The following is an 11581-nucleotide window of genomic DNA, read 5'->3' on the forward strand; positions in this document are numbered from 1 at the left end:
GAATATCAACAACAGATGTACCAATTTAACAAAAAAAACAGAACTCAAATCGGAACGATGGGAGCGCCACACGGTGGTTATTCCGGGAACTTTTTGATCAAGGTAGTATTAATAAAGATATAAACTCTGAAAACGTTTTGCTAAAAAATGAAATCACATTTGTTTGGAACCTATGCAAATTGCGAAAAACCATAATGCAGTAAGATGTAATTCTCTTCGATAAATGAGCCTTTGTAAAATCCTTAATATTTATCCATGCATAGAAAGGTATATAGTATCATTGAGACGAGTTTGAGATAGCACTATGCCATCTTCTGTGTACCTCAATCCGAAATGTATGGACCACATAACTACACATGAACTACTCTTCATAGAGGTATTATAGTATTATTCATACAGTATTATGCCTAAGAATGGGATATAGGTAAACAATTAAACTATATTATGGATATTTGAAATTCTAGTGATTTAATTCCAATGGCTAAAAATATAATTCTATAAAATCTCAGTTCAATTTTAAATCTGCTTTCGTATTCCATTTACATAGAAAACTAAAATAGCCTAATAATTTGTGATTCATGTCAGGTTTTGAATTCACACTGAATGAATATCCCTACATTTCTTAGCCTCGTCTAACAAGGTACAGCTTGGGATCCAATATTACAATTAACTTACCTCAATGTCGCACTCATTCTACCGCCCATTAAATTTGCCTAAGGTCCTCTCCATTCCGCACTTGCCTGACCTTCTCCCCTTCACCGCATTCTTCCAACATTCCACCGCCTATTAAAATGTTCTTCATCCATCTTTCCCGCTTTTTTTTGGATTTCACTACCCTGTTGATATCGCCTAATTTTTCACCATCGTTGTTTAAATCTAAAAATTGGTTGACTGCAGTCCTCTCTTCCTAAGTTTTCTTTATATTTACTGTCGTACCATAACTCTCAAGCATTACGCCCATTGTGTCCGATAATAAGTGAACATTTTCTAATTTTGATTCCCTTTCGCTTCGATAGGTCTTCCCTAAAGTCCTAATATCCCTATTTATTTGGCATACTTACTTGATTCTCGACCTGCTCTATTTTGATGCAAAAAATCTATTATGCCTCAAGCTGTCTCCAACTTATCTATTTATTTTCCTTATTATGACCGATATTGTTTTATACACCTCATTTTATCTGTCAATTAGTATTTACCTCCGGCATTAAGTTTCGGCGATCCCCTTTTTTTGGCCCCCTTTTGCAACATTCTATGCTTCACATTTCCACAGTCTAGGAATGAATGCGTTACATGATATTATGCCACTAGTAAACCTACCTTATTAGGGGATATAAGTTTTCTATTCACCTGCTATTTCAGAGCTCCAAGGGATATCCATTGAGTCTTTTCATTCAATTCTATGCTATAACATAGGTAGATGAAATATTCCATTTCTATCAATTTTTCTACTCATGACAAACATCTGCCTACATTGTTTCTCTTCCCATACTATGATTTTATTTCTCTTTATATTTACTATTGTATCATAGCTCTGGAGCATTAGGCCCATCGTGTCCAGTAACAGCTGCAGCCTTTCTGCATTTTCTGGCGTGACTGCGCGTCCCACACTAAAGAGACCTTGTTAATTTCTATTCCATTCACCTTGATTCTTTTATAAATTTTATTGCATTTTCCAAGAATATTTGACTGGTGTTGGATAGAAGTTGTCCATCCTTGTCTAAGTTATTTTTTGATTTTTTCTTCAGTTATTTTTCCGCCATTTTATCAAATTGCAGAGAAGTTTTTTGGTGTAGTTGATACATTATTCTACTGTCGTTTTAATCAGTGCAAGTTATCCAAAGAAATGAAAATTTTTATTCATTCGAAATTGTCAAAGGTCGAAAATTCTACAAATTCCGCATGCTACTTGATGGTCTGAATGTATTTATTAACGTTTGCTTCGGTTGTTGGTTCTTTGCTTGAAGAGAATCTCCGTCCACCGATGATAATTTTGAGGTTGGGGAAGAGATGAAAATCTGATGGAGCCAAATCAGGCGAATAAAGCGGGTGTATCAACAATTTGTACCTTTGTTCACGTATTTTTGCAATGGCAACGACACTTATGTATGGGCGGGGATTGTCTCGATGAAAGTTGACTTTATTCCTCGCCAAATCTAGCCTTTTTTGTGTATCTTTTGCTGCAGTCGGTTGAAGAGGTTGGCGTAGTATTTTCCAGTAATTGCTTGATTATTGGGAAGATGATCTATCAGCAGAATCCCTTTTGCATCCTAGAAAACTGAAACCATCACCCTTCCAGCCGACCGTATCGCTTTCTTGGAGGCAGTGAATCAGCATTTTTCCACTACTTGGACAGCTCTTTTGTCTCTGGGGTATTGTAGTGGACCCAAGTTTCATCTGTGGTGACAAACCGGCGCAGGGAATCTTGTTCATCACCATCATCTGCAGCTATACGGCCTGGTGTGGGCCTCGGCTTCCTCTATGATATGCCTCCATTCAGTTCTTGTTCTTGCTTTTCCTTCCATCTTGTAACTCCCATTGCCTTCACCAACCAACAAGGAAATCTTGTAGGTTGCTCTTAAAACGAGTCAAACATTGTTCGGAAATTTCAATTCTGATGCGTTTATGATCCTGCGTCAAGAGTCACGGCACCCATCTACAAGATGATTTTCCCATACTGTTCCACTGTTAAAATTTGATATGCCCGTTCAGATGACATCCCTACAACTTCAGCGGTTTTTCGCACTTTCAGTCAGCGATCCTCCATGACCATTCTAAGTATGTATATTAGGAATAATTTCTGAGGTAGTGGTACATTTTGGCTGACCGCTACGGAAATCATCATCTAAGCTGTACCGACCAAACTTGAACTAGTATGTCCACTTGGCAACAGTTGAATATGAAGAAGCAGAGTCCTCCAGAGAGTTCTGAAAGTCGGCATGAATATCCTTTAATTTCATACCTTCCTTTACGAAGTATTAATATCACGGCTCGAATCTCAATTTTTTCCACCTTCACAAATCATTACACGGGAACTACAACAGAAAGGCCATACCACAGATCTCTTCCCAGAGCACTGACGCGTTACGTGTTTAGTCATATAGGATTATCTTTACCACGCGGGAAACTCGTTGTGCTAACGCTGACATCTGGTAGCGATTCCTAGAACTCTCAAACTACCCTCGTAATTTAGGCAGTAATTTGAGATATGTATCTTTATGTATGGAATCGAAGACAATTCTGGCATCGAATGCGCATTTACTACCCATTGACTTCTCTCCAGGTGGGGAACATGACTGGGGGAGGAGAACTAAATCTCGCCGTAGCCTTCCACTTCCCCGTCTCCCACAACGCCGAAGGGGTCAAGTGCGCCGTCACGCCTGACCTCCCGCCAACGGATGCCGCGGAGCCGGAGGAAGTGGCGGACGAGGAGAGCGCGAGCGAGGAGGACCCGGAGGACGAGTTACCCGCGACGCCGCCCAAGCTGCGTCCCCCGACTCCGCCCCCCGCTCCCCCCAAAGGAGGAGAAGGTGGCGTCAAGGTGGACGATGACGACGACGATGACGGTGGGTTCACGTTCGACCTCCTGGAGGCCCTCAACGGGGACAACATGTGGGAGGTGATCGGGATCCTGACAGCGGCTGGGATCGCCATACTGCTCGTCTTCGCCTGCTTCATTTACGCCGTCTACGCAAGCTTCCGCGTGAGGTCGGAGGGTAACGAGGGCAACCGATCGAGAAGCAGGCCCGGCACGGGCAGGCGGCCACAGAGGAGGGGCTCCGGAGGATCTGTGGAGTCCATCCAGAGCTAAGACGACCCGAGATGCGATTTCGAAGGCGCATCCGCGGAAGAAGGCAGGGGAATGGCGGGGTAAGGGAAGGGGAAGTGAAGGGGCAGGGCTGCCCTTTTCGAGTGATGCCAAACGACGAAAACCTTCGCCATTCGTGTCTTCCCCGACCGAGACAGTCTTAGCCAGGAATGAAAACGCTGAGGAGATCATGTATGTGGGGATGTCCGCTCTCAAACGGGCATATTGGTGACCTTTACAGTGAAGAACGTATTAATGAAAGATTGTTAAGCCATCGTGCCCTCAAAGTATTCAAAAAACGTTTCTTTAATTCACATGTCCATGGAGGGTAGTAGGAGAAGAATAGCACGTCTCACGAATTTTGGTATCAGGCACCAAAGAAAGAAAATCAGAAAAGGCGTAGGATGAGAAAAATGAAAAAGTGAGAGGTTGTGGAGCCAACAAATAGGCTGTGTGGGCGAACCACCGTGCTGTTACTCGACGTTCTATTCTGCTGTAGAAAAAAAATATTTTTTGTGAATAATAAATAAACTATGAAAATCGTTTTGATCAAAATTTGGGAACAACATTATAATAGTTGACATTACTGAATGAAATCTATCGTATCTCCCCTTCGGCAGTTTTTAGAGCCTTCCCTGTCTGATAAATGTAATGGGGGACATTAAAACGTAACAGACATTCAATAAATTCTTACGAATAGAATTATGATAAAATGACCTGGGTGGGGCAATGCCTGTTATACGAACTCCCAACGCACGGTCAAAAATATTTTTACGGCACTCTGAATGGCAGCGAGGGGACGCCTCGTCTTATCTTGTTAACTACCTCCTATGTGATCAATGAGTCATGTGTTTCATAAATCTTCTAAACCATTTACTCAGCTTGATTCAATAAGTTCCATTGTACCCATCAATAAGTAAGTTCAATAAGTACCCATTCATGGACGATTTAGATGTGTATTTGTAGCCCATATAATATTTATGCATGCATAACATTGTACATACAATTTTACGAAAGACAGGAAGTAGAAAAAGGCAGTGTCTAAGTTAACAGAGATCATTGTAATTTTGTAATGACTGAGAATATTTTAAAGAATGTGTGAATAAAACTGACCGAGTATGTAATAATATAAAAATTATGCATTACACCAAGGGAAATTGTATTAGTATAAAACAAACATATATGTTACCGTGAAAAGTCAATTATGTATGTACATCCACATAATATAACTTGGAGCGAATGAATAATTTCTTAACTAAAGCAGTTAACCTTCTCAAAAATGGGGAAAATTTCTATGTTCTTTGGACTTTTGCAAAAACTTCATATGGTCCGAAACTTCCATTAAATCTCTTGCTTAGATCAAGCAATAGAAAGCATCAATGACTGCGCCATAGTTTTTAAATTATTTATTTAAATGTTTTCCTTTAAATAATTGAATGGGTATTTAAGGACTCCACGACTAAGGTTGATATCTTAAAATACGATTAAAACTTTCTGTAAGGTTTCTAAAAAAACATTATAAATTACTCCAAAACTTAATGACGATTGATCAAGACTTTTGTGTTGCTCAAAAAGCGAACTGGAATAAGTTAAAGCATATGCATGAATATACATAAGCAGGGACGGGATATAAGCCTTGAATCAAACCAAATATTCCATATTAATTTCTGCTATAAAAACACACATCACATAGAAAGAATATGTAACTTAATCCACACCTTTATTCGTGATGAAATAACCACAGCTTTGAAGGAAACTATGCCACATTTTCCGCATGAAAATGGATTAGTGAGATATTCTAGCATGAATAAAATTTAACAAATTTATCTAAATGGCCTCATCTGGGATTTTCAATGATAACTTGTACGCATGTATATGTATTTATATAAATATGTACACACAAGCAGAGAAAAAAAATGTCCTTTTAAAATCGACCTCCGTATTGGTATCTATATTTTTTAATATAAAATAAAGGAAATTTATTAACTGAAAATTCTTGCGTTTTCTACGTCTGCTCTGCTTCAACTTATTTGAATCAATGCAGACCGGGTGGAATTCAAGGAGATGACCTCGTAAATGCCTATCAGCAACTGAGCGAGTTGCTCTCCATGCCTTTAATTAGACACAGAAACCATTAAAATGTATTATTGCCGATCTGAATCTTTTAAGAATATGGGAAGCTTAACTCTTAAGAGCGCAGCTAAATATTTATTGGTTGAACGCAAGAAATACTGATATGAAACAAGAAATAAACGTTCCTTAAACAAGAAACTAAACATTTTTATTTGACGCAAGCGTATTGAATTTTAAATGAAATTAAAAATTTTATCTTACAGGCAAAGGAATTCCAATAAAATATATTTTGCATTAACATTAAAACACTGCACACATATAGTAGCTATTAGTATGGTTTTCCCAGAGCAGTAGTTTTACGTTCGTTGTTTAAAAGCCAACCCAACGGCGCGAGTGGGCGAATTAGCATTGAAGCCTAGCGATTGAAAAGGATTTTTTAAGGCATAACGTTGCGATCGGCCGTTGGAAAAAGTTTAATTCCAAAATTACTTCATTTCGAGTAGCTGAAAGGACTACTATTCGTGGATTCTGTATTGATTATCTTTATTTTCGAGGCGATTAAGAACATTTTTATTCATAATTTACAGACGAGACTAAATGAATAGAAACTAATGAAAATTCCTTCAATTTAAAATGTATTCTAGATTAATAAGCTCTTATACTATACATCGAAATAAAGCTTGATGGTAAAAGTTCCAGTAGATTGGTAAAACCACGCCTAACATGATTGAATAAGGAGTACATCTTTTATTTTGACATTACAAGAACACCATATTTCTGGTGTCTAACATAAAGTAGGCCTATATTTTGGGTTTTTTTTAAATATTTATAATAAACTTCGTATTTACAATGGCTTTATATTTGACGATTTATAGTGGGACGTCTTAGTAGCCTATTCGACCGAACGTCCGACTACTGACCTACGGCTTCGATATAAATTCGGAGGCTGTCGTTGGAAAATAAGGTAAGATTTGAGCAGAGTGATATTCTCGATATTAGAAATTTATGGGAGTCGGTAGGTGTCATAAGCTGAGCTGAGCTAGTAAAGCCTGAGCCTTGAATATGTAAATTTTACAAGTCGCCTCAAAGGCATTAGATATAACGTTACCTATTAAAAACAAAACTTCAGGTAGATTTTTATGCTGACGGATATATGTGAATGAAATAATTCATATTCAAACAGACGATTGCAGCAAATGCTAATTGATGATGTTTTATAGGAAATTCCACTGATTTAATCGGGAAATATGTATTGGTGCATTTCTATTAAGGACTAACCTTTGAGTCTACATTATGTTTTGAGTAATTTATATATTTATATAATGATGAAGACAGTTCGACAAATCAGTGCCCAACCTCCAAGATACTCATCGATATTCTGAACACATTCAGTGCTTCCTTAACATGTAATCCAGCGCCATCATTTCACCTCAACTACTACTTGATCAACTTGGTGGAATGCATTACCCACCCAAATTCGTACCACGTTTAAAAGAGGTCAAGACGTTCATTTTCCCTCCAGATCGATGGGTAGAAAAACAGTCTACTTTAGGAACAAGTTAACTCTTATTATATCTCGGTTAAAAAGCAGTGTGTGTGTACCTTCGGCGCTTAAATAATGGAATCACTTTCACAGAAATAACTTAACAGTATGTTAGTTCTCCACCACGGTAACTGCCTATCATTAAAATTCTATTTACTTGGAAAAATATACTTAAAATATAATACTCATATTTACAAGATTTCACTAGCCTTCCTTCTTACTAGAGAGGAACTGCCATAAAAGGATAGTTATATAAAACAGTTTTAACTCGATCCATCATCTACTGGGTTTAGTTGCATTTTGTTTCATCGAAGCTCTAAGCATTGTGTTTAAAACCTCGTATTAAATTCCAATCCTAATCCCTCGTATTACATTCCAGTATCTTTTTTCTTAACTATACTATGATAACGTCCGCATTCAATATTATCAATTGCCACCAAATAATCTTCGTATGACGGTAGCATTGAGGATGGCACTATTTCCGCCCATGTTGTACAAAACCGCGTGAAAAGCTTACTCGAATTCCGTTGGCTAACTTTCTTGCATTCAGGTGCAAAACAAATAAAGCTATAATATTTCATACAGATTTGCACCAAAATGAGGGAAATGTTTGTGCATTAATATTTTACGCTCGGAGTGCACTATTTACAACACCCAGGACTCAAACCAGCTGGATTATATGGCCAATAATGTTGAAAATATGAATTCCTTTTTGTTAACATGGTTGATGTGTACTCACGAAGACGAATAGATAATTTAGCAGCCCAAAGCCAACCAACGCCGTACCCATCCATCTGGACGAATTTAGCTGCCGCTGAAATGAAGAATACCAAGTACTGAGGCGTAAAATCATACAGCGACAATGAGTCATCGTACGTGACAACGTCATAATTTGACGTGATGTACTTTGTATATTATGTGTTTTATAATAAACAAAATTTTAATGACCCATGCTTTTAATTAGAAACCATCAATAATATATGTATATTTTATTAGGTAATCTACCGGTAAATGTAGGTTTTTGGATGGGCACAGCTACTAAATAAATATTTTGTGATTCCTAACAAAATACAAAATCCAGTATCCTACTCTACATCAGACCCCTCTTATATACTAGTATATACCCGGCAAGTCACCACCAGAGTATGCGGTAGGGGGTGAATACACACCAGACTAAATTTTACCCGAACGACCATACCGCGGTCGAACAATGTCATTATGATCCCCTATCGTTCGTGGAAAAAATGGCATCTTAAATCTATCTGTTCTACACTTAATCTCTCTTATTTTACTAACACGACCTCCCCTACCGTAGAACGATGGGGGCAATAATACGTTTCCAAGATCACTGCTAAAGAGACTCCAATTTATGCAGGAGCTTCAATCTGTAATTTAACCTTCGCTCCGTGAGTGATTCCCAGGCTAGCTGCTCTAATATTGTGGATACACTACTAAGTTTAACATAACAACATTTTACAAATCTAGCTCATCTACGCTGCACGCGATCCAATTCGGCAATTAATCCAACTTCGTGAGAATCCCATATACTAGCAGCATATTCTAAATGTGGCCTAAACAACGACAGATAACACTTCTCTTTGACTTTTTCATCACATTTACCTGGGACTCTTCTAATAAATACTAACTTTTTGTTAGCTTATCCACATATTCCCTTTATTCGTGAGTGACGGTAACACCTAGGTATTTAATTGAGTCTACGCATTCCATTTCGGTGTTCCCAATGCAGTAGGCGTTCGGGTGGGAATTGTTCTTTTTCCAAAAATTTATGACTAAGCACTTTTTTACGTTTAGTTCTAATTGCCAAGCGTCGCACCGGCGTTGCCAAGCATTAAGGTCATCTGACAAAGCTGCTGTGTCCTCAGGATCACGGATATCACGGTAAACCACTGCATCATCGGTATAAAACGTATATTACCAGTGACTGCGGAGTCAATGTTGTTAAGGTGAAGAAGGAATAAAAGAGGTCCGTCAACACTTCCCTGGGGAACCCCTCAAGTAACTTCTACTGCATTTGAGCTAACTCCATCTATCGTTACCCTTTGACCCGACCATTCAAAAAGTCTTTCATCCAGCCCCGGATATTTTTATCTAAGCCATATGCTTCTAGCTGTGCGAGTAGTTTACTAGGAGGTACTTAGTCGAAGGCTTCAATTCCTCCTTGCCTGCGTTTTAAAATATTGGTGTTACGCTAGTCGTTTTCCGAAAATTTTGGATGAGACGAATTAGTGAGGTTAACAGTAGTCATTTGTACTAAATTGAAGTTTTACTAGACCAGTGCCATTATATAAAAATTACAATTTTAAACTCAAATAGTATATAATATTTGCGGGAAAACTAATTAATCGGGTGAGAATTAGTTCGCCGGCAAAGTGTGAAATACACAAGCTATCTGTTGGGTAATTCTAAGAAATTGATTGTTATCCGCGGTTTACCCTTCATGATGTTTGCTTGACTGGAATATTAATTGCGTGAAATGACGGTAAAACTACTCGATGTCTTTATCCTATGATCTAGCCTCAATATGGGAAAGCATTTTTCAGGGGAGCATGGTGAAATTGATTTTAAAAAATCCGTGTCAGAACCAGATTCCAAATTTGTAATATTCTGGTTAAACATATATTCCTAAACGTAATATCCACAATAGCTTTAAACAAAGCCATACATACAGCCTTATACAAGAAAAAAATCCTAATATCAACCCCTTCAACATGCTAAAATAAAATAGCTTCCAAGTTACGTCCCTGAAATTCTGATTAATAATTTCACTAGCACCTGGCCCCTTTTATAATATAAAATAAACTAGAGAAGGCATTGATTGCGAAAAATTCCTTTAAACAGAAACTTTCACATGTGGAATTACCGCGGATATGTTACCATATTATGCTTATGAATCTTTTGGCGTTGTCCTTGTGATCTCATATGATAAGCATAGGCTGTCTAACACGGAATTGAGGGTATCACAGTGAAGTGGACATTCGTCGGGGGAGTCGTGGGCTCAGTGTCAATCCGAGGTATTTAAGGTCCTCCAGACGAAAAAACCGAAGCCCAGGCCGCACCTTCATGATGAAATGTACAATTCTTGTGCATTTAAAATTTATATAAGGTTCAAATATTTATATTAAGTTCAAAAAAGCATTGTTTAACTTAATGTAGTAACTAACTGACATTGGTTCATGACGATTGCCCTGAACGAGACTGAAATACTCACGATGTTAGAGCAGCCTTTAGGGAGAAAAGACGGCAGGTACGATTCAGTCAGCGTTAGCAAAATAGCACCCCAAAAAGTATTTTTTTTACACATAAGGGTATATCTCACCTCGTGCTAAGGTATATGGCATGTGAAATCTACACTGTCGGAGCAGGAAGACAATTCCTTTCTTCTGTTCCACTTTGTGCTACCCACGATTTTGGCATTCAGAAATCACGGCTGCGCTTTAACTTAATGTGTCAAATTCCCTTTTGCCATCCCATGTTAACTTTTCACGTTCCCACGTTAACTTTCCGCCAAACGTTTTACATTGTAGAAAATGATTTAGCAAAAAAAAAGAAAAAATCGTGCGCACAGGTTCCACCGGGAATGAAACGGGGGCTCATCTTGTCTTTAGCCGAACACTCTAAGCTGCCGAGTCTCTCAGTTTTTATTTAATCGTCATAATAGCCCTGGATCGTTAGCCATAACACCGCCACCCTAACAATTCACTTGAAATCTCACTTTTTTATATCGAAGAAAACTTTTTTATGCGCTCTCTCCCGGGTTCATCATTCTGTCGCCCGTTGTACTCTTATCTGCTCAATTTTACTTCTTGAGGCTACTTCTACCTGTTTTTTATGATTAGATTAGATTTTTAGATTAAAATATGAGTATGATGAGAGAGTTCGAAGTAATCATTCTAAAATTGCTAAATTATATCTCATCCCACTTTAGATGAATGGAGGACGATGACTTGTGTTCTGATAACTATCAGCTCGTAATTTATTTCTGTTCTATATAGGGGGGTCGCGGGCGGAAACTTGAATTAGCCTGGCCTCATATTTCCGATTTATTACATTGCTTTAACGCCCGAAATTTTGGCGACCCGCCCCTTCATCCAGTCCTGCGTGGGACTACGTTTTCAAGTGTACCGCTCGACGAGGAATGA

At 38.3% G+C, this 11581-nt stretch overlaps 1 protein-coding gene across 1 annotated transcript in view; it reads left to right on the forward strand.

Annotated features, from left to right (window-relative positions):
• Positions 1-4360, forward strand: part of LOC139687990 (uncharacterized) — a 109606-nt gene extending 105246 nt beyond the window's left edge. The window contains exon 9 of the mRNA XM_071585380.1: positions 3281-4360. Within this exon, the coding sequence (XP_071441481.1) occupies positions 3281-3808 (528 nt within the window). The 3' untranslated portion in view covers positions 3809-4360. The remainder of the gene's footprint in view (positions 1-3280) is intronic.
• The last annotated feature ends 7221 nt before the right edge of the window (positions 4361-11581 follow it).

Source organism: Hetaerina americana, unplaced genomic scaffold (genome assembly GCF_022747635.1).
Source record: "Hetaerina americana unplaced genomic scaffold, ioHetAmer1.1.p SCAF_2, whole genome shotgun sequence".
Classification (NCBI taxonomy): domain Eukaryota; kingdom Metazoa; phylum Arthropoda; class Insecta; order Odonata; family Calopterygidae; genus Hetaerina; species Hetaerina americana.